Source organism: Apodemus sylvaticus, chromosome 2 (assembly GCF_947179515.1).
Source record: "Apodemus sylvaticus chromosome 2, mApoSyl1.1, whole genome shotgun sequence".
NCBI lineage: Eukaryota > Metazoa > Chordata > Mammalia > Rodentia > Muridae > Apodemus > Apodemus sylvaticus.
Genome location: NC_067473.1, coordinates 119,139,402 through 119,163,231, shown reverse-complemented (window position 1 = coordinate 119,163,231; position 23,830 = coordinate 119,139,402). Strand labels below are relative to the sequence as shown.

At 51.9% G+C, this 23,830-nt stretch overlaps 1 protein-coding gene across 3 annotated transcripts in view; it reads right to left on the bottom strand.

The window, feature by feature from the left end:
- Mgll (monoglyceride lipase) overlaps positions 1-23,830 on the bottom strand; it is a 100,297-nt gene that overhangs the window by 4,515 nt on the left and 71,952 nt on the right. For 2 of the 3 annotated variants that reach the window (XM_052174286.1, XM_052174285.1), the window contains exons 4-7: positions 14,980-15,116; positions 14,237-14,347; positions 5,354-5,443; positions 425-640 (exon numbers count right to left, since the gene is read on the bottom strand). In XM_052174286.1, the coding sequence (XP_052030246.1) occupies positions 425-640; positions 5,354-5,443; positions 14,237-14,347; positions 14,980-15,116 (554 nt within the window). Of the gene's footprint in view, positions 1-424; positions 641-5,353; positions 5,444-9,045; positions 9,130-14,236; positions 14,348-14,979; positions 15,117-23,830 lie in introns of all 3 variants that reach the window. The other variant, XM_052174287.1, reaches the window with a different exon arrangement.

Below are 23,830 nucleotides of genomic sequence, written 5' to 3'. Positions count from 1 at the left end.
CCAGTTCGGCGGGACAAATGACATATACATCTATCTGGACCCCAAACAGGATCTGTCTTGAAAGCCGTTGGGTGATATTCCGACTGCTCCTCGTGTCAAACCCGATATACTATCCAATTGTAGCCTGTCTCCAGGGGCCATAACCACGGGCCCAGCCCAGTAGATGCCCTGGCAGACCAGACTCATCCGAGTGCCCCAGAACCTGTGCTATGGGTTTTTTCTTGCCCATGCCATCGGATTATTCTCTTCCTTGTGGAGGCTCATTCTGGCGAAGCAAGGGTGTGGAGAGCCATATGCTGTCATGAAGTTCATTTGCCTCTAACCCCTCAACAATTCTTCCCAGCCAGGCTGGTCCTTCCCCGCTTCCCCTCCACCCCGCCACCCGCAGCCCCACAACCCCACAACATGGCCTCCTGTGCCTCACCTTGAGTGTTTTGTCCTGACTCCGGGATGACTCCATGAGCAGGTAAGCACCTTTGCTGTCGCAAAGCCGGTCCGCAGAACCCTGCAGCAGCAGGAACGGCAGTGTCAGCCTGGGCATTGCTCGCTCCACCCTTGAGACGGCGTTCAGCAGCTGTATGCCAAAGCACACCTTCACCCCTGCCCGGCAGACGAGTGGGTCAGAGTCGTACAGATCAACCTGAGAGGAGGAGAGTCTGTCAGCTCGCGGGCTCCTGAGAGGGCGCTCTTCTGCCCGGCCACGGGCTGCGGAGACTGGCAACCCGTTCAGTTCCTGGAGAACGAGGGTCTGACCGAACTGTGCTCTGCACGTTTGCACTAAGACCTGAGTTTGTCTCACAGAGCTCGGACTGGGGAACAGGTCCGGGACTCCCAAGTTGAGGTGCTCAGGTACTTGATGTAGCCTTGATGTATAGTGGTTGAACAGAAACCCCCTGCACACCCTTCCCTGAGCTTCAGTCATCTCTAGATGCTTATCAGACGTGGGCCAAGGTCAGCTCAATAGAAATGCTGGGCCCTGCAGAACAGCTAAGAAATGGCTGTTTGGATCCTCCCGCATGGAGTCCAGGGATGTGGAGGGCTGGCTGTCTACATCAAGGCCTGTAGGAAATTTCCGAGACTGAGCTGGATTTTACAAATACGAGCAGCAAAAGAACCATGCGTGGTGGCACATGCTTATAACCTGTGGGCGGTCAAAGCAGGGGAGCTCGAGTTCAAGGTCAGATTGACCTTGTTTCAAAAATTATATCTAAAACAAAACAAAATACAGGAGCGCCATGTTACCATGTTGGCCCGTGGGGCTCTCTGGTCCCAGAGCAGCTCTGAGGGAGTGGAGGTGTTACAGCTGGTCTCCTTCTCTTCCTCCTCCCATCCCCAACCCCATCTGTCTGTGTGGGGTGAAGGGGTGATAGACATGTAGAGGGGAGCCCGAAAGCACAGGCCAGAGCAGATGCCCTCCTCCTCCAGAGTCTCCTAGGCTCCCCAGAGTAGGTTGAAGCCGGGTACCCTTGGCCTACGTTTCTCCCTGCAGATAGACTCTGAGCAGGTTTGGGACAACCACATGGTGGGACCGAGATGAGGGGGACTGAGGGCCTGAAACAGCAGAGGTCTCTGAGCCTGGACCTACGTCCACTCACGTCTGCTCCCACCCCTCCACGGGCCTGGCCAGAGGGACAGGCTGTCCTGCTGTCACCCCGACATCCTGGATTCTTTCCCATGCTAGGCAGGGACTGAGTCCCGCCAAGCTGACCATTTGTGATGAGCTGCACAAGACAGATTAGACACTTCTTGCAGCTGAGCTGGCGAGAACCCCACAGAGTCAGGCCATCTGTTTGACAGGCTAAGCAAGGACCTGCGTCTGACAGAGCAGTGCAGGGGCAGTGTGTGGAGAGCTGGCCATGGACCCGGAGGACCATAGGTTTCTTTCCACCATAGGGTCTCCAGGGAACGCTACTTGGAGGAGAGTTATGGTTGGTCAAGTCTCGATGGCAATAGTAAGAGTGACGGCAACAGTTGTGCCACCCATCAGAAACATAATGTGAGCATAACGTGGTGCCAGAGGTACCACTCAGGACCCAGCTGTGCAGCACAACAGCTGCTTCCCTCTGAGCTCCTGCTACTGATGCAGCGCCCCACATGGAAGCAAGGCTCCTGTTACCCATATAATACAGGAGAGAAACTGAGGCACTGAGAAGTCTAGTGGCCTATTGGCATTTGTACCTCAACTCCTGTTCTCCTGAGCCCTTGGTATTAGCCAGGGTACAGAACCTTCCAGATAAAGAGTACCCATTTCAGTTTCTCTTGCAACTAGGTATGGTCATGTGACTGGCCAAGAAGCAGCTAGTGTGGGAGCTGGCCATGCACTTTAAGTCAAGGAGTGTGGGGTACACTACCGAGGCAAGGCTCCTTGCCCTAGGACCCCCTGAAGTGCTCAGCAATAGGAACAGTGCCTTGATTCTGAGAAGCTTGGGAGAGAGAGGAGACCAGCTCCTGCCTACCATACTGCTGCCTGTGGATCTGTTCCCACTGCCTCTGTGCTAGTCTCCAGGATCCAGGGTGATGGCCTTCTGGGCTTCGGGCCACCTGCTGAACTAAACCTGTTATTCCTATTCTTCCAGAGGCTTCATCCTGCTCCCCTACAATGTCCCCCTATACTAAGTCCCCGAGGAGTCTCCTCCAGGGGTTAACTGCTTTGTGGCCCAGCCACTTCCTGCTCTTGCCTTTGTTTCTATTTCCTGGTCACATAGACTGTGTTTACACAAGCACACTTTCTGGGAAAGGAGCCCCAGTGTCAGTCAAGGAAAGGCAGATCACAGATAGAACTACAGCAGGACAGGAAGTGGGGAGACACAAAGGAAATGACGTCAGAGAGGGACCAGGAGTCATGTGCCATGTGGGACACGGAGGGAGGCCCTGAATCCTTTGGTCTGCTCTCTGCGGCCTTTCCTCTCTCTTTGTGGACGTCAGGGCTGCAGGCATGTCTAGAACGAGCTGCACTAAGCCAGCATGGCTAACATTTTAGAAATATTTCTGGTTGTCAGGGCTATGGGATTGAGCATGGGAAGGAGTGACTGTAGCTACCCAGGGTCAACTCCTGGCTGCATATCTACATATTCGCTTATCTTCCCTTCTTCCTGGGAGACATAGTTCTCTCTCTCTCTCTCTCTCTCTCTCTCTCTCTCTCTCTCTCTCTCTCTCTCTCTCTCTCTCTCTCTCTCTCTCGGTTTGAATATGCTTGGCCCAGGGAGTGGCACTACATGGAAGTGTGGCCTTGTTGGAGAAAGTATGTCACTGTGGGCATGGGCTTTAAGACCCTCATCCTAGCTTCCTGGATCCAAGCCAGCCTTCTCCTGCCTGCCTTTGGATGACGATGTGGAACTCTCAGCAACTTCTCTTGCAACTAGGTATGGTCATGTGACTCCATGTCCCACACCTGCCTGGATGCTGCCTACATGATAATGGACTGAACCTCTGAACCTGCAAGCCAGACCCAATTAAATGTTGTCTTTTATAAGAGTTGCCTTGGTCATGGTGTCTGCTCACATCAGTAAAACCCTAAGTCTCCTTCTCCTCTCTCTGTCTGTCTGTCTGTCTTGTCTTTGTCTGTCTGTCTGTCTTGTCTTTGTCTGTCTGACTCTCTCTCTCTCTCTCTCTCTCTCTCTCTCTCTCTCTCTCTCTCTCTCTGTGTGTGTGTGTGTGTGTTTTGACAGCTATGTTTTTATTTCTAATATGCTAACTGTCAGGTGCCTTTGGTCCAGAGATGAACCTGGGCTCAAATCCTGACTTTCCTAACTGTGCCGTTGGGTGAGTGGTTTGCCTTCTTTGGACCCCAAGCTTCCATAACTTCAAATGACAACTGACTCAAGGTCACAGGGAGGCAGAAGGAGCTCTAGTGTCCAGGTGTGGAAACTCTACAGAAAACAAGACCCAGGGGTAGCCACTGTATGATGGACAGGCAGTATGGTGGGCTGGAGGTCTGTACCACAGCAAACCCAAGCAAATATCTGCTGTCATTTAAACAGGGAGCCACCTGCTTCCCCAGATCCCGCCTTCTGGCTTCCCAGTGAGCTCTTCCCTGGCACCTGGCTGCAAAGTCCTTCACTTCAGTCCTCCACCGCCCTGCACTGGACAGTTAGGGAAGCATTGCTGCTTGGCCTTTTGAGGCCTTTTTAGCTGTCAGGCTCTGTAGGAAATGTGTCATCTAAAGATGAGCCTGGAGACTCCCACTGCGTGCCGCCCTGTGGCGCCTCTTCTCACCATCTCCCTGGGGTGGGCGGAGTGGCTATTTTTAATGTTCAGCACAGGTTCAAAGGCATCAGGGTGGCAGAGCCCCTCCTGAAGAATGGGGGGAGGGGCTCTAGCACCCACCTGGAGGGTAAGATCTTTGGGAGCTTCCAAGGCAAGAAAGGAAACTGAGGCAGAAGAGTAGCAAACCAATTTGCTTAGTTGCCAGGGTAGTTCTGGTATCTTCCACACATCCAGGCTTGATCCTTCAAGCCCTCAGGGTTTCAGGCTCACCCACCAGTGGGAACTCCCGGCAAGTTCTCAGACTAGCCAAGCACTGGGAACCTTAGGCAGGTCTTCTCACTGTAGGGATCATTGGACTATTTTATTTATAACAGGGCTCTGTCCTTCTGGCTACCACCGTCCTGGCACCTGCCTTCCCTTTTCTCAGCCATGGGGCTAGCTGTCCCTACACACTTCCTGGACAGATGCTCCAGGCTTTCACACCTGACAATCAGTCTGCCTGGGACAGCTAGGAGAGTGGCACTGCCTTGGTATTTCCCCTTGAGCTGGGTAATGCAGCTCCTGGCTTCTCTGTCTGTACTGGGGGACAGCCAAGCAGAAATACCGATGGAGAGAGAGAGAGGGCAGGCTCTTACAGGGATTCTGATTTCTGATCCAACTGTGCCTGAAGTCTTCAGTTCCTGTTACTAATAAATGCCTTCTTGTGCTTAAATCCCTTCATTTATTTTGTATTCTTATGTGTACATCATGTGTGGGTGTGTGTGTGTGTGTGGAATCCTGGGAACCTAACTGGGACCTTCTACAAGAACAGGAAGCTCCGCGGTTGCTGGGCTCTCCTTTGGAGCCTTAAATCTCTTTGACTTGGGTTTCTGTCATTGCAACCAAGAGAGACTTGACTAACCACACAGCATGTCCTCCATCAAACTCTTGGTTGTCTGGAGTGGAGCTCAGACTCCTCATCTTCCCCTAACCCCTAAGGCAAGAACAAAACTTCCCACTCTCCTGTATCCCCATCACCTGGTCACTCAGGGAAAGGATAGAGCAGAGTTGAGGAAGAGAGAGCTAAGGTCAAATCTCCCTGGGCCCCTCCATCACCTGCTTTCCGTCCCCACCCCGCCCCACCCCGCCCATGTCCATCCACACTCACCTCCGACTTGTTCCTAGACAGCACGCTGGAGTCAATGCGCCCCAGGGTCATGTTTGGCAGGACAAAATTGAGCAGTTTGGCAGCAAGGACCTGGGCAGAGAGGCAAAGTGAGAGACATAAGTGTAAGCAGTCCACGCTGGAGGGCAGAGTCCGAGAGATACCCAAGCTGAGTGCAGGCAGAGGCCTTGCTACTCAGGACGCAGGGATGCTGCTTGATGCAGGGCCCCGGTGTAGGGCTGTTCTCCTGATGGTGCCACCTGGCTTCTGCGCAGATACAACCACACATCAGATGTAACTGTGAATTGAGAGCCACTGATGAGCCCACGTCCCTTCCCCAAGGCACCAAGACAGCACAGCAGAGTCAGAATCATTGGATCAGGCGCCAGAGCGCAAGGAAACAGGGCAGCTTGGATCAGAGAGAATCACTTGCATGTTGAGTTCTGCCACATAGTAAGAAACCATCACCAGCCTGAATAGGAAGTCCTGTGATAGAGGGAAGGAGCCCCGTGTCTGATTCCTAGCTCTGTGGGGCAGAAACACAGGCTGGGGCCTCAAGACAGAGCTCTGTTGACTCAGCTGCCAATGGGCGCCCTGTCATTCCCCCAAACAGACCACAGGTAAGGTTAGTAACACTGTGTGGAAAAGCCTGGCATATTGCACATGCCTGCTGAATGTGAATCTGGCTTTGGTCTCAGCCCAGCCCCCTCCCCCATGTGGATCTCAGATATTCCTAGGAAGGCAGAAGACCCAATCTCACACGTCTGCCTTCTGAGCGAGGCTGTTTCATTTCGCGTCTGCAGTGAGTGCAGACACTTGGGGCGAAAGAAGCTATTTCAAAAGTGAGCTGTGAAGTGCTGGAATTAGAACCCCAGGAGCTGGCGAGGGGTGGGTTCTTAGGCAGTATGGAGGGCACTTAGCACAAACATGGGTCTCTTAATGGTGGATAAATTGCTTATGGCACAGGGTCCTCTGTGCTGGGTGGGCTTGTGTGCTGGGTCCGCACACTTGATGTTTATTAGATCCTATGAGTAGAACCTTTCTTTCTTTCTTTCTTTCTTTCTTTCTTCCTTCCTTCCTTCCTTCCTTCCTTCCTTCCTTCCTTCCTTCCTTTCTTTCTTTCTTTCTTTCTTTCTTTCTTTCTTTCTTTCTTTCTTTCTTTCTTTCTTTCTTTCTTTCCTTCCTTCCTTCCTTCCCTCTCTAAATATTTATTTATTTATTTATTTATTTATTTATTTATTTATTTATTTAATATGAGTATCCTGAGTACCCTGTTGATGTCCTCAGACACACCAGAAGAGGGCATCAGGTCCCATTACAGATGTTTGTGAACCACCATGTGGTTGCTGGGATTTGAACTCAGAACCTCTGGAAGAGCAGCAGTCAGTGCTCTTAACCGCTGAGCTGTCTCTCCAGTCCCAGGGCTTAACCTTCAAGTAGGGTTTATGGTACAGATTAGTGCTCTTAGCTGCATTCATGGGGTGCCAGTGACATAGGATCGGTGAGGGGGGACAGAAAAGCAGGGGACAGGGACTGCTTCAGCACTGGCCCTACAACTGACAAAGTCTGCAGAGTGCCTTTTCCATTTCAACAGGTCCACCACCAGATCTCTCTCTTGCTCTGTGTCATCTCATTCCACGTGGCCCTGGCACAGAGGTGCGGTACAGTTCAGGATTGCTCATTGCACAGAGGCACGCCAACCTGCTGCTGGCCCGTGCCAAGCCAAAGCACTGACACCCCGAGGTGCTAAGGCCTCTGCACCTCATAGGCTCTCGAGTAGACACTGGGGTTCAGTAGACACTGGGGTTCAGGATGGAAACAAGGACTGGGATGTCTGGAGTCAGTCCCAGTTCCGCAGAGGACTGTGGAGGAGGGGCTGTGGTACCAGGACATCTGCCCGCAGGGGAGAAGCACTGTGAAGACAACTCTGTCCTCTTGCCAGCCAGCAGTCGTCAACTTCTATTAAGGAGGAACTCTTGGGCAGCTAAAGGAAGCTTTCAAGCAAAACTGGGGGGGGGGTGTCGAGGTAGAGGTCACTACTCCCTGAGATGCGTTGCTTTACAAAACAGGCTGTTCCTTCACAGAGATGAACAATGGCCTGTGGCCTCAACCTCCCTTCCCAATATAGAGGCTACGTCCTGGTGGCCACTTTCTATCCCCAGCAGCCTAAAGCCCGGTGGGAGGTGCGGTGGGAACACACCAGGCCTTAGTCCTGATGGGGGAGGTGATGTCAGAGTGGCCGTGCTCAAACACAGTTACTCCTGCCCTCCTCCCCGAGTTACTGTGCTAGCCCACAGGAAGGGGGTGGCAGCGCACTGCTAAGCATCAGCTCCTAACAATGAATGTCCAGTGCTGGCTGTGTAGATGAAGATGCTGGTGTCCTAGCAACAGGACTGGCTGCCCACTCACAGACATGGATAAGGGCCATCGCTTGCAGGGATGCAGCCTTTTGTCAGGGTCTGCCCCACAGGATGCCACCCAGAAAAAAGGAGAAAAAAAAAAAAGAAGAGTCTCGGTACACTGGTGGCTCTGGGGGATCTGGGGACAAGCCAAGCCTGGATGCTCAGGACAGATGCCCCATTCCTCCACAGGCATGGAAGGAAAAACCATAAAAGAAGGGTTCACGTGGGCAGCGATGTGATAATGTTAGCTGTCAGTCTGACAGAGTCTAGAATTACCTATGAGATGCCTCTCAGGCACCCTATTACCTGGGGTGCCTGAGAGGGATTGTCTTGGTTGTTATAATTGAGGAGGGAAGGCACGCCTACTGTGGGTGGGGCCATTCCCTTTCTGGGACCCCGGACTGAATAAAGTAGAGAAAGTCTAATCAGCTCCCTAGAGCTCCTGCTGTTGTTGTGTCTTCTCCACCACAGTGGACTATAACCTGGAACTGAGCGCTAAATAAACCCTTTTCCTTAAGTTGATTTTGTCAGGATTTGTTATCATAGCAAGAGGAAAAGAAAACACGGTGGTTGGTGTCTGAGCACCCGAGAGTCCACTGTCCACCAACACCCAGGCCACTGTAAGAGCTCTGTCCTCCCTGGCCCGAGTCACAGACATGGATGAGGGCTATCGCCTCACCTGAAAAGCTCCTCACTGATTCCCAGAGCTTAGGGAGAGTAGGAGTCATATTCCAAACCCAGCCCCTGGATGGGCTCAGATGCTTGTCCGGCTACTGTCACCAGCTTCCTAAACCTGAATAGTAACTTCTAAGTAACAGGACCCATTCAGATCAACTTCAGATAACAACAACCTCATGGCTTAAAGAGATATAAGTACTTTAGCAGCTACTTCCACTAACAAATCAAGACAGGTAGAAGGCTGTTCCCGAGACACAGGGCATCAAGCATCTGCAAAAGGCCCTTCCCCAGGGTTCTTTTAAGGATGGATGATTGCATGAGGCAGGAATGGAGTGTGGAGGGAGAAAGGCCTCTGCAGAGGAAGGACGCTGATTGGATTAAGGGCAGGAGGGCTGAGCAGCAGACAAGGGCCGAATGATAAAGAGGCATAGAGACAGAAGTCACCACAGCAGATCCCACACCTGGAGGAGCCAGGGGTCAAGGCTGCCAGTCAGTTCCTAGAAGCAGCTGCGATCACAGCCCTAAGCCTTGGCCACAGTAGCAGGCCACACCGTTACGGTATATCAGCACGCACCCCTGATTCTCCCAGGAGACAGAGGGTGGGGTCGTGCTCACCCACAGTTGGAAAGCATATGGGATCCAAGCCATTGACACTTCGGCCGCCTTCTCAAGAGAGGTCTTCGTGATGTTCAATTTGTCCTGCAGGGTGTGGAGACAGCGTGGGCGCAGCTCAGGAAGAGGGAGACGATGAGCTGCCCACCTTTTCCAACAGGCAAGTCGGACCCAACTTGGTCACAACGGGGTGTTAATTCTGGGTCTGAATCCTTTCGAAAGTCTCTTGATAACAACTATTATTAGCATATATTTGCATGTGGTCGTTATACAAACATGTCGGGCTCTACGGACATTTCCTTCAAGCTTGCTGTGCATTTTGCCGACGGTTCCCCTATTCTTCGCCCCTGCTCTGCATTCCCTTTTCTTGCTCGGCCTATTCCTTTTCTCAAAAAAGTGCCTTTTCTACTTTCACACCGTGTGTCTCTGCACATACATGTGGGCACGGGTGTGCATGCATGCCTGTGTACATTACATGCTTATGTGCATATATGTATGTGTGTACACGTCCATATGTGTTTATTTTTACATATGTACCTGGGTGTTATATATATGTATGTGTATGTGAGTATGTGTATATGAGTATGTATATGTGTGTGCATGAAAATCTCTCTCACTCTCTCCATGTGTGTGTGTGTGTGTGTGTGTGTGTGTATTCGTGAGAGAGAGAGAGAGAGAGAGAGAGAGAGAGAGAGATATGCAGATCTCACATGAGAGGAAGTGTGGTTTGCCTTTCTGTGTTTATTTCATTTCACATGACGATTTTCAGTTCCACCCATTTTCCTGCAAGTGACATTTTAATTTTTTTGTGGCTGAGTAAGAAAGACTCCATTGTGTGAACACACGGTATTTCCTTGATTCAGTCATCTGTTGATGGCAACTTGGTTGGTTCTGGATGCTGGCCACTGTGACTCTTATAGTGGTGAACCTGGGTGTGTAGACGTCTCTGTGGTAAGCTGACTTAGATTCCTTTGGGTGAGTTTCCAGATGTGGTATTGCCTTCCTCACATGGTAACCTGTTTCTTCATTTTTTTTTCAAATGGGGACAATAAAGCCTCTGTCAAAGATTCCTAGTGTCTTTCCCAAGCCTGCCTGCCCCTCAGAACTTATTCCTTGGTCCTTGCTAGTTAACTGAATGAGAAGCAAACAGCACACCTAGTGGAGAAGTGTGTGGCTTGCAACTTTTCTGTTGCTTTTTTGAGACAGGAACTCACATGGTAACGCAGGCTAGCACCTGCTCTCTACTTTTGGAAAACTGGGATAGCAGGTATGCACTCCCATGACTGGATCTGTGGCTGAAGCTTTGCTCTCTGTGATGTAGCCCTATAAACATGAGTACTTCTCCCCCGACTGTGGCTGCTCTCCTCAAGAACAAGGCCTGGAGGAGGTGTGTGTGTGTGTGTGTGTGTGTGTGTGTGTGGTGTCCTGAGTCCCTGTCACACCCTGGGGACAGTTCTGAATCAACTGCAGTGCCCATCACTGTAAATAGTAGAGACGTGCATAAATGCCTTTATTGATCTGAAAGGTCTTAATAGCTCCTCTGATCATTTTAAAGCTTCGGCCAGAAGAACTTGCTGTGAGAGGTAATTACTGCCCCTTCGTTCTAACGTGATTCCTGAAAGCTGTCCAGCATTCAGGAGGCCACAGGATGGCCACATCTGTGACCTGGCAAGGCTCTCTAGGGCAACTTTAGATTGTTCCGGGCAGGAATGCATCCTGCCCAGTTGTGCAATAGAAATGTCTTGTGCCTTTCCAGTGGTTCGGAGCATGCTCTGATGACTCTGAGCTTGCTTTTCAAGTCCAGATTCTGGAAATCTGAACCCTCACCCTCAGAAAACAGGTGCCTGTGTGGGAGGGAGTCACACCTGAGGGAGTCAGCTTAAGGTAGCTGACCCGCTGGCCCTGCAGGGCAATCTCATTTGCAGCACCCCACTCCAGTCCACTGAGACCAACTGACATTGGGATGTTCAGATGGGAAGTAGGCTCTGGTCACAGGAAGCTGACCCTGGGCATGCTTTAGGGTGAAAGGGGCTCAGTGGCTCTGGCAGTAATCAAACTGACCTTGAGGAAAACAATGGCCTCATTCCCTGGCCTTCTAATTGGGAGTCATTTCCTGTTCTTGCAGGTGGCCTGGGAGAAAACAGTGCTCTCTGTGAGACAGGTCTTCTGAAGCTAGCCCCTCTCCCTACTTTGGCTAGAGGCCCCAAAGAACTGGGAATAGGGCTCAGTACCCCTAGGGACCTCATAGGGAGATAGTTCCCACTGAAGACAATCCTGGCGGCCCCAGTCCAGCCTGGCCCGGAAGTTTTGCCTTCCTTAAGGTTCCTAGAAAAATAAGGGATCCTAGAAGACACGAGAGACTGTTCAGAGGGGCGGCCTGGGCTGCTGAGCAGCTGAGACTCGTTCTCTGCAATTTTGGTCTCTAAATTTCTGCTGTTGCCGTTTTTTTCCCCTCTGTGAAACCACTTCCTCAGCAGAGAGTGCCGGGCTCTGCTGTCTTTGTCCTTGGTCTCTTCCCTGGGCTAAATATATCCCAGCTTGTCTGAACAGAGCCTCGGTGTAAAAAGCAGATGGTGCTGAGTTTTTGGTGACTGGGCATCCTCCCATCCCAGGGGTGAAGTGGTCACCTTCACACACCCATATGCACACGAAGACCCTAGGGACCAGCTGAGGCTTGGGTACTGGCTGGAGGACACCAGGATTTCTCTTCCTGGGTTGGCTTCCACTGTGTGGGTCCTGTATTTATGTGCCAGAGGCCAGTGCCAACCACTCCTTGGCTTGCCAACCCCATTAACTGGGCTCAGGGACCATTCAGAGGACACCATGGGGCAGGGGGGAGTTCCCCTGTGAACCCCTCCTCCACTTCATTTCCCAGAACACAGGAAGGAACAAGGCAGCAAGCAGCCAGTCCACCTGTGAGGCCGCACAGCTCACAGTTGCCACAGGGGCTGGCAACTGGAAAAGAGCTCAAGTTTACTCTTTTGGGAGTTCGAAGTCTGTACTCTGTGGGAGATGCTGTTTAAGAGTCTGATGGGGCTGGACAGTGGTGGTGCACGCCTTTAATCCCAGCACTCTGGGAGGCAGAGGCAGGCAGATTTCTGAGTTTGAGGCCAGCCTGGTCTACAGATTGAGTTCCAGGATAGCCAGGGCTACACAGAGAAACCCTGTCCACCCCCCAAACAAAACAAAGCAAAACCACCAACAACAAAACAACAACAACAAAAAGAGTCTGGTGGGGAACGACTACCAAGACATTCAACAAAAACATCAAAATAAAACCAAACCCCTCAAAGAACAAGCAGATTAACCAAAGGAACATGTAATATCATCCCCTAATACACGTGGAACAAGTCCCCATCTGCAGGAAGAACACACAGTGCTTGTGCATGCCAACTGCACCCTGTAAGCCATCTCTGGCAGCACGGCTGCTGACCGGCTCCCCCAGGCGGGCGACTCTTCAAGCCCTTTTCTATCTTTTGACATTTGAACTCTATGAATTATTCTCCAATATTTAAAATTACACTGGAAAGAAAAATATGTGGTGATCCTCTCTTGGGGAGCCTGTCCGAGGCCACATGTGCAGAGCCCTCAGCAGGAGAACCAAGGCGTCTCTCTCACTTTGTGCCAGTCAAAGACAACACAGGCTGAAGCCTGGAGGCAGCAACAGACACGGGGTGGGGTGGGGTGGGGCTGGCCCTCACCAGACCAAGGGAAATCTAATTTGTCTTGGTTAATCAGACGAGACCTGTGTCTCCCTAGAGACCTCTGCTCCTGATTTGACAAGGTGATCTATTAGTACAGGCCTGAAAGGTCACGGGCCCAGAAGTGTGGCCACTGCTGGTCCTAAAGGGAGCCCAGTGAGACCCTAGGAGGAAACCTCGCCGGCCTGCCTCTGGGCTCAGCTGCTATGGTGCACTTTCCCTGAGGAGAAAACATCTATTTTCTTCTCTGTGAGGGGCAATCACACTGGGGCTCACACCCACCACTCTAAGGCGAATCTTAGCCAAATTCCCGCTTCCCAAACCTCAGTGTCCCCAACCTCAGCACACCAGTCTTGCCTGGCAACTCCTGACACAGCTGTGGACTCCTTGATGCTGGTCACAGGTCTCCAGAATGAAGCCATTAGAATACGGTAGAGCGGTCCCCTCTGTCACACTTGCTCAATTTGTAAAAGAGCCTTGAGCTAACCTGGCCTTGCTCACAGAATCACAGTCACGAGGGCAGAGGTGGAGACGCCACATCCTTTAAGCCTTTCCATGATGCCAATGCACTCACATCTCATGTGCTGCCTGGGGACCACAGACCAATACCAGGCTTCACTGAGTGGGCACTGAGAGAGGCGGGTCTAAGAGGCCACACTGTTATTTAAATAACCCCCATCCTCATTTGGGGATGAGTGTATAGGCTGCCTGGTGCACCTAGGCCCAGGCACACCACCTAACCCTCACTCCTCCCCAAGCACCCTGAGAACTCACTCAGGCCCCAGTCGCCCCTGCCAGAGCTGGGACACTCACTCCTTGTGGCACACAGGATTGGTGCTCCACTCCCTCTGGGGTTCTCCTGTCTCCTAAGGACGGGTCTACCCTGAAGACACACACCCATAGTCCCTCAGGATTACTGGCTTTGGCTTCTTTCTTGGGGTGGGGGCAGATAGAGTTCTGGGTGCCCTTGTTGCCTCGTTTGCCCTGTCAAAGGGGTCAAAGCTCTGGCAACAAGAGCAGACATTGATCACACAGCACATCATTACCCATGATGCAAGATGATGCATCTGTCAGTCGAGGCTGGAAGAGCTCAGGGTGGGATGGAGCTGCGGGGAACAGGCTCCTCAGCTGCAGCTCCACTCCGGGTTCGCTTTCTGCTGAGGGGGGCAGGCAGTCTGTGACAGCAGCTCATGCGTGGGACTTGTCAGCAAGTGTGACTTTGTCAGCTAGAGAATGCCTGTAACCTTTCCTCCCACTGACTCTGGCCAGTTCAACATGCACAAACAGGAAGGCCCCTTTCCTCTGTGTTTTGGGCAAAGAAACACCTGCATTCACAATTTAGAGCCCTGATGACCGTCTGACGTCAAACCTTTACACAAGAGTGTCTAAAGTTCAGGAACGGCAATGGGCCCTTTGACACAGACTCCTGCTGTAAAGGAATGTATCCTGTTCCGGAAGCTTCATGGGCCATACAGACCGCAGCACCCTCTTACCTTCAAAGTGGATGCAGATTCCGGATTGGCAAGGACCAGAGGTGAAATCAGGACCATGCCAGAAAAGTAGGTTGGTTTCTCTGCAGCCACTAGGATGGAGATGGCACCGCCCTGCAAGGTAAAATAAACAGAGTAGGATCAACCTCTAACCAGCATGACCCAATCCCCTTGTCTGTGCCATGCTGGTCAAGGGCCCCGGGGTGGGGTAGGGGGTGGTTGGGTGGGGGGATGAGGGGGCGTGGCATGATTGCACAGACTCCACCCACTGGCAGGTCACATCTCCTTCCTTTTTTCCCTTCTCTCTTCCCTTCCCTTCCCCCTCCTTCTCTCTTTCTCTCTACTCTCCTACTCCCTCATCCCCCTCCTTTCTTCTCTCTCCTCCTCTCTTTCCCTTTCCTCTCCCCCCCCCTTTTTAAAAACTTCTTTTGAGATGGAGTATCATTCTATAGTCCAGGATGGCCAGAGATTCGCAGCAGAGAATCTTGGTTGGTTCCAGAGATCTCAAACTGTCCTGTGCTTTCAGGACAGTTCCTGAGATTCTGCCACTGGCGGCCACCCCTCCAGCCCTGAGCTTAAGGGCCCAGTTCAACTCCTACGTGCTGGGAACTCCACCGACGGGGTGTGTGAGTGAAAAGGATGTTCTACCCAGGCAGAGGGCAGAGGGCAGAGGGCAGGAGGCCAAGAAGTCAGGCGGCCTCCTGGGGACCAGGCTTGCTTTGAACTGTTCTCTGTGGCCTGCTTACCATGGAGTGGCCGAGGAGGAAGATGGGGACCTCGGGGTAGTCCTTCTGAACGGTGTCCACGTGCTGCAGCACGTCTCTGACAAAAATGTGGAAGTCCGATACCACCATCCTCTCTCCCTCGCTCTGCCCGTGGCCAACTGGAAATGAGAAAAGAGCTTTAGTGTCGACCCAGAGCCGAATGTGCACCCCGTTTAACCCTGAGTAACAGCCGTTACTCCTGAACAGCAGACACTCCAAGCACAGAGAGCTCAAGCAACTTGCCTCATGGTGCACAGCTAGGAGCGCCAGCCATCACCCTTTCTTGGAGACACTTTACTGAAGGAGAAGGAAGGGGGCGGGAGGCACACAGAGTGAGCCTTAACGAGGTTCAGCTATCTTCCTGGGGTCCCCAGCTCCTTGCCCCTTCGAGTGGCCCCTGCCTCACTGGTGGCCTTTGGACCACGTGTGTTCTGTCTCCTCTCTGCAGCATGAGGAGGAGATCACACATCAGCTCAAACAAGAGGGTCGAGGGTGCTTGACAAGATTTCAACAAAGCAGCGATATAAAACCAGGTGCCGTATAAAGCCACCCTGTCCATCTTGGGTTTGTCCATCTTGGGGTCCATCTTGGGTTCGTCAGCAGGCCACCTGTCTTGTTCAGCTCATTTCCCTTCCTCATCTGCTTAGGGTCTCTCCACCTTTTCCCTTTGTGAAGGGCACCCGTTGCTATAGAAATGGCTGCTGGCAGCTGTGAGGAAAGTTTGGAAACTCTAAGATGGACCAGCTTCCAGAGAAGGTGCCAGCACAGGAGGCCATGGTTGCACCAGGCTGCCAGGAGCTGGCAATGTTGCCCACGGAGCCTGGGCCACCACTTCAGAGGGACTTTGCAACCGTGGGGCAGGACCGCTCTGCACAACTGGGAGGGGCTACCAAGCTTAGAACCAGCTGGCTGTCTGGACTCAAACTCTGAGACCCTGCTGCGCTCAGACACATTCGTCAGTGCTGCCTCTACTCTCCCAAACACCCGCTTCTCTGTCAGTGCGCCTGGACAGCAGTTTTATCACCTTCAGAGCAAAGCTTCCGGGTCTCACACTTGTCTAGGGGGTCCCCACTTTTAAAAGCCTATTACATTGTGGTCAGTGTGCATCATGGAAAGGGCATCACGCCAACCATTTCTACCCAGCTCGGTGGCACTGAGGATGTTCACAGCCTTCTGAGTGAGTCTATCATCTACCACCAGCCCATTGCCTGACTGATTGGATGTTGACACACAGAGGGACAATCATGTTGTGAGTACAGGGAGGCAGTAACCACGAGCTGAGGAGAAAGGCCCCAGGAGAGCCTGCATCGTTGTCACCTTCAACTTCTAGTGACATGAAAAAAGGAATGCTTGGCATTTTTATAAAAATGATTTTTAAATTATTTTATTTCTTATATATCAAATATATAATGTATTTGATTATTATATATTGTGTATTTATCTGTATGCATGTGGTAGGGAGGGGTGCACTTTTATGCAGGTGCCCTTAGAGTCCAGACCCCCCTGGAATTGCAGTTACAGGTTATCCAAAATGGGTGCTGGGAACTAAACCTAGGTCCTCTGCAGGGGTAATAGTGCTCCCAATCATTGAGCAGCAGTGCTCCCAACTGTCAGTCCCATGCCTTGACCCCCAAGCAGCTGGAAATAGAGGCATATATCCCCGAGCCCAGTCGTTTCTGTGCTTGCCTTAGATAATGCACTTCATTCATCCACACATTTGGTTTGCTTTGTTTTGTGAGACAGGGTTTCTCTGGAGCCCTGGCTGACCTGGACCTTGCTCTGTAGACCACGCTGCCCTCGAACTCGAGACCTGCCTGCCTCTGCCTCTCAAGTGCAAGTGCAAGGTGTGCACCCCTGCCCTGGTTCACACGTTCATTGATGTAAACAGTTGTCTTCAAGAGATCAGTCTCTTGATTCACAAATGATGGCGACATAGCATTGCACATGAGGAGTGGGGGCTTCTCCCAGTTCCACCATCCTCTGCCCATCCCCCCCCCATCTTTCCTCAGGTATTAGCACTTCTGCATGGAGTGTTAGCATATCTCTGCCCTCCACCCAGCAGAGCTCACACCCCATGATCCCTCTAGTCATCTAGTCTCCAAACAAGGCTGGTGCTAGCTCTGGGCGTCCATCTGTCCCACCTTTCCCCACCCTTTGGTTACTACATCCCAGTCTCCCAAGTCAGCTTCCATGTGACTTGCAGGCTTGAGACTTCAGATGTGTTCCTTGTTCTGAGCTAGCTGTGTCTGCCCCTCCTTTTCTTGAACAGCTTCAAAGTGGGGGCTCTTCCCGTGCTCTTGTGTCTCCCTTCATTTCAGAAAACAACCCTCATGTTCCAGCCCAGCATTCCTGACTCTGCCGAAGGCTCCCACTGGCCCCGTGGACTGCTGTCCAGCGCATTCCAAGCCCTGCGCCCACAGTTCCCAGACATGCCCACACTTTCCTGCACCTCCCCTCTGACCAGGCAGCCCATGACTCTTGCTGTCCAGGCCAGAGATTAAGCTCTTTGAGGTTCTATTTGCTGCAAGCTTTCTTAAGAGGAAAGCACACACGTTGTCCACCTGTCCGCTGGGCAGGGTCTGAACGGGCCTGGCAGAGGACAGGTATGCGATGGGCATCAATTGAAGGTACTGTAGGAAGAGTTCTGTGACGGCTCCTTGCCAGAGAGACTCTGCTGCTCTGCTTCCTTCCCATAACCACTCTGTGAACAGGATCCACTGAGCAGCAGGCTCCCAACTGCAGTGAGAACTCCTGGCCTGGTGCAGTGAGTTCCAGTCATCCTCAGGGATCACAGGTGTAACTGCCACGCCCAGCTCAGTCGTGTTTACCGTTTTCATTTATCATTCATCTATATTCAGGCTTTGCTTATTCCAGAGGGCTTGGCCCTACCCGTCCAGGGTTGGCTGTTAACTGCACAGTTAACAAATTGCTTGTGAGTTAGCTTTTAAAATGTACCTGCCTGCAGGAAACCACACCAACCACAGCCACTACCCTTATCAGGTCCTGACTTTGTGACCTCCTTCCCATAATCCTCTGTAGGGAAGAAGTCAGTTAGGGACAGCCCCATGCCTGACTGCCCTGAGGTTAACTCACCCAGCCCATCTGAGCCCTGCTGACCCTTGTTGTCCAGCCCTTTCTGTGGAAGCCACAGTGGGAGCTCCCTGTGGTTTCTTCTCGTTCCCTGGGCCTCCTGGCTTTCTGTGGGACCCTGCATGGCATATCTGCGAGACGATGGGATGAGCTATCCTGGCGCTCCATGGCAGTGCCCTGCCCCGCCCCTCCATGTGTGAGAAAGCAGAGCTTCGTCGTGAGTGCCAGTCAAACATTCTGGCGGGGCTGTGGCTTAGAGGGAGGGCACTGGCCTAGCATCGGGAGGCTCTGAGTTCCACCGTCAGTTTGTCAAAGGCAAAGCACCCCCACCCAGAACAAACACACTCCAAATACACTGAGCTGTGCTGATACAAACAAGCACTTAGTACTCTTTTCCTGATCTATTATTAAAACAACCCCAGTCTCTATCTTACACGTAACATTTCTATCCATCCTTTGTATGCATCAGGCTGTCCTGGAACTCACAGAAATCCACCCGCTTCGGGCTCCCCACGAGCTGGGATTCTGAACTATTTTCCATAGGCCTGTGTACAAAAAAAGCTCACCAGCTCAGGACACACCCAGAAAACCAGTCACATCCTGTTAAAGCCAGAGTACAAAGGCGCAGTGCCTCACCTCTGTCTTCTCAGAGAACCAGATCTACCTAGCACCCACTTTCTCCCAGGAAGAAAACCTGGTAAAGACAGCGTGGGAAGGAGGACCCAACCCCCACACCCAATGTTTGTTGGGGAGTCTAGAATGCAGTTTCCTCAGAATCCACGCTATTCAATTCTTGTAAGTTTGTGTGTCAGGGACCCTTACGTTTGCCAGCTGGGCACACTGACCATGGGAGGCGTGGCATGGAGCTCTAGCTAGTGGCTGGCAAGAACCTGTAAGCGGGTCTTGGTCTCCCAAGCCAGAGTCCCTACCCTCACACCTCAGGGACAAACCAGTCAGGAAGCAAGAAACTGGGAGATGGTCAGCCCCGAGGATGGAACCCAGCACCTTGCAAATGCCGGGCATGGACGAGACCACTGCCTTTCACGTTTTTTCATTTTGAGACAGGGTCTTATTCCATTGTCCAGCTGGCCTCAAACTTTCTGTCCTCCTGCCTCACTCAGATCCTGAGGAGCTGGAACTGCTGGCCAGCCTGCACCACCAACCAGGCTGGTCCCCCTCCTTATTATCAACAACCGAGTCTTTCTTAACAGGAAGACTCTGCTGTGGAAGCGCACTGTCTGTCTGGCCTCCAACCATGGGGCAAGAACCTGGAATTGTGCAGGCCCGAGGTTACAGCATGCAAGGGAGCTGCTGTCCAGTTCACCTTGTGCAGCGACAGCCGACTACCATATGGTCTTCCCCGCCAGGACAGCCAGGGAGGCCGCTGGGAATGTCCTATGAGCCTTTGTATATTTCTCTGGGTTACTATGAGGGCAGAGGGGCTGAGGAGAAGGTGGATACTGGAATGAACTACAACAAATGACAGCAGAGACTCACTGTGTACCCACTGTTGGGGAGCACTGGGGCTCTAAGCTGCTGGCCAAGTGCCCCTGGGGCATGTATGGGAACTTGAGGACAGGGTAGCCAGGTAGCAGAGGCTTCAGATGTCTGGTTGAGTGCAGGGCTGCCTGGCAGGAGGACAATGAGGAAGAGTGTTGTGGGAAAGGGTGGATGGAGGTCCTGCTGGCAGATCATAGCGGTAGACTGTGGTAAGGTCACTGACCACCACCACGAGAGGAGGACAGATGGCAGACAGGAAAGATGGGAAGAAAGAAGGGGGACAGAGGCGGATACACTGAAATCCTGAGTGAGGCCCCCCATGTTTGCCAGACTCTGCCCTAGAGTCTCACCCTGGGGAGCTGCTTGGCTATGGACTCAGTGGCTGCTCTGGGGCCTTGCTGTGTCTTCCTAAAATCAACCCTGACAGTGTGCTTTGTACACAAGTCAGAGAAAAGACACTTTAGTATACGGGGGATGGAAAACGGAGGCACTGTAGTAGGTTCTCCCATCTTCAGATACCCAAAGGGCAAGTCTGAAGCAAGGAGAGGCCTCCCTGGATGTCAGAATGCCTTACTTTAATCTCACCATTTTCACAGTGAAGGCCCCATCCTCTGTCTGGGATTCTGCAGTTGTCTTGCCTCCTTTCCCTGATGCACAGGTCCTCTGCCAGGCATCTGCACAAACCAAAGTGTCTCCTCATCTCTCTCCTCCTTCAGGTCCCACTGGACTCTGCAAAGCGGCCTGTCTCCATCTGCCACCCAAGCCAGCTCCACGGACAGATGGAAGGGCTGATGGTGGAGCAGGCTCTGGGCTTGGCCTTGTCCCAACTGGACAACTCAGGATAGTGAGATCCATGTGCCACAGGCTCCCTTACCAGGCTGTCATGTCTGTGCCCTTCACCCAGGTCCAGGCCTCCTGTCTGGCTTTATTTTGATCAAGTCCACATGGCTGGGGCAACACTACACTATAGCTAGCTGGCCTTGACTTCCAGAGACCATCTGGCTGTCAGGATGACAGACATTTCCTGCCTCTGTAGTCTGTATTCTCAGACTACACACAAGAGTTGGCAGGTACCAGAGGATGGGAAACTGCAGGACTTAAGGTCAGGTCAGCAAGAGACAGGAACTGACTCTGAGAACTACATGGCGGACCTTGAAGAGGTCGGTGTGAGAGTCTTGACTCCCTCAACCCCAAAGGACAGTGAAGTCCTTTGTTCACGAGTATCACAGTGTTTGAGGAACACAGAGGGAGATGTGAGTGCGTCCCTACTTCTAAAGGGTTGCCACAGACTCGGCATGTCCCAGGGTGCACCCACTTAGAAATGCATGGTGTCTCATAAGCTTGATGTCTGGTCTGGCGATTCATCCCCACCTGGAGATATTTGTTCACAGGAACTTCCCGGGCACTGCTCCAGGCCTGAGAACGACTTGCAGGCTGCTGTTGTCACTGGGGCATTTAGACACGACAGCCAAATGATTGCTAGACAACAGACAGGAAAGATTCATGGGGGAAACTAAACATGCGAGCATGAAAAGCCACCGCAGAAACTGCAGATGTGGTTCGCCATGACAGACGAGCTAAAGTCAAGGGCTCGAGGCTCGGAACCTCAGCTGGGAGGAGAGCAAGCACAGGACAACGGGCAAAGGAGCCAGCCTGGAACCGCTGGTCATTTCCTGTAGGCGTCTGCTTTCTATTATTGCTATGAAAACCAAGATCAAAAGCAACACAGGGAGAAAAGGGCCTCTATCATCTCAGAGCTTATTATGAAGGGAAGTCTGAGAGGGAATTCAAGGCAGGAACTGAAGCAGAGACCAAGGAGAAACACTGCTAACCGGCTTGCTGAGGGCCAGGACCACCTGCCCAGCGGTGGTACCACCCACAACAGGCTGGACCTTCCCACAACAAACATGCATCAAGAAAATGCCCTCAGAGACTTCCTGTGGCTCAATCCGATGGAGGCAATTCCTCATTTGAGATTCTCTCTTCCAAGGTGACCAGAGCTTGTGTCACATTGACAAAAAGTCTATCTAGCACACCTCCCTATCTGTAAATGGGGGAGATGTCTACATCTGTCATAGAGTCACTGGGGAGCAAGGCAGAGTGGTACACACCTGTAGTCTCAGCATAGTGGGTCTGAGGCTAGCCTGGACTACGTATAAACAACTATGGCCTGTGGAGCTGTAAATGAAGGTGCCCAGCCCGGCTGGCACAGAGCAGCTCTCCAACAGCTTTGGGGACTGCATACTGCTTCTATTCAGGCGTCACGTGAGTGGACAGCCTTCTCCCTTGTCAGGGTCTCCTTCCTCTGGCTTGCATTTCAAACACAGCAAGTATTTTCCCTTGTTCATCTCTGCAATGAGAGAGAGAAGGCCCCATCTGCATCCTCGGTCACCCTCGCAGCATTCCCAGATCCACCTATCAGCTCAGTTCCTTCAAAAGAAAAGTAGCTGTGTCGATGGCTCACCGGACAGATCTTTGTGGGCTTTTTTTTTTTTCCTTCTCAAGTACTTTTACTAGGTGAGTTGTATTGTTCATGTGGCTGCAGAAATTCCTGACTGGTGATGGTGTGGCCCAAGCTTAAGATTGGTAAGACATGAATACACTAACGAGAAAACACAGATACAGAAGCCGGAGCAGGGCCTAGTAGTGTCCACCTTGATTCCTAGCACTGAGGAGGCTGAGAAGGACAGAGCTCTTAAGAATTAGAGGCCAGCCTGGTCCACACAGTGTGTTTCAGGCCAGCCCAACCTGTGCAGTGAAATCTTGTTGACTTATGAGGAAACGGGAATACGGAAACTGGGACTGGACATAGTGTCAAACACATAATCGCAGCACTTGGGAGGAAGAGGCAGAACCACTGCTGTGAGTTCAAGCCAGCCCGAATGGTGAGACCCTGTCTCAAACAAGTAAATGAAAGACAAAAACCCAGAAACCCAAGTTGAACCCCTGTTGAAACCATAGTTAAGTGCGGTATTTATGAAAACAAGGCACATTTAAATGTTTCCAACACAAAGAAACTTATATTTATCTGAGGTGCTAGTGTCTCTGTTCCAATTGCCACACATTGTATCTGTAATCTCTGCCTCTGTGGGCAACTGCTCCAAGCTATTAAAGAATGTTAATAAGCTGGGAGATGCAGATGGGGTGGGGCTTGGACCAGCCCTGCACCTCCTGTACTGTGACACCTGGATTCTCCTCACTGTGTAATGTGGGGTCCAGTTCCTTGGGTGGCTGGTAAATCAGACTGAAAATCTAAAGAGCTCAGAACAGAACTGGACCCAGAGGAACTGTCTAATGACCCTTGGATCCTCCGGATGTCATTAACCATCTCTAGGACCCAGTAAGATGACCCGGTGCCTCTTAGCAGACCCTTATTTACATATGCAACAACCTGTGGTCCATGTCATGTTAGTAAGAATGATGTGACTCTGGGCAGTGGGGGAGTCATGCCCCATGTGTGCTCCAGTTTCCCCCAACTGCCCTGTGCATGCCCTCTTCACTGAGTCCCCAAGCAGATGCCACATCCTGGGACCTCTTCTCCCAAGCCACATCACTACCTCTTTAGTGCCAAGAGCTGGGACTTTTAAGTCCCAGGGAGCCTGGATGATGTTCAAGACCAAGATGACCTTCTACAGAAAGCATCTGCTGGGATCACAGGGGTCCTGAACCTCCTGGCTGCCATGCAGAGGTCAAGAGAGTGGGGCATCTCGCCCTCTCTGCCTTCTCCTAACAGCTGGGCACACTAAGGAGAATCATCTTACAATTATCACCCCAGTCCCTGCCAGCACATGGTCAGCACAGGGCATGCCACAGAGGGCTAAACGTGTGGCTTCTGCTTGCAGGACACCGTCCCCTGACACCGCCAGTGTGGCTCTGGGAAGAAGTAGGCCCATCTGCAGTATCCCACAGAACCTGAAGCCAGGGTGAGTCCTCTTCACTGGAAATGAAGTAATAAGAAAGCTCCAAAGAACCCAGGTCCTCAGTCTCAATGGCTGACCAAGGTGGGCTCATCCCAAAGGGGATGAGTGTAGACCGGATTACCCAAAGGAAATCCCATCACCCACTGGAGAGGTGCTCTTCCCTGAGGCCACATGAAATGAATCTTTATACACTTGCTTCCTTTCAAATGACAATGGTTTTAAATACCCACCCATAGTTCACTGGGTGGCTGGTAAATCAGACAGGTCAATCCAGAACAGAATTGAACCCAGAGGAAGTGGGGCATAAATACTTGCTTATTAGC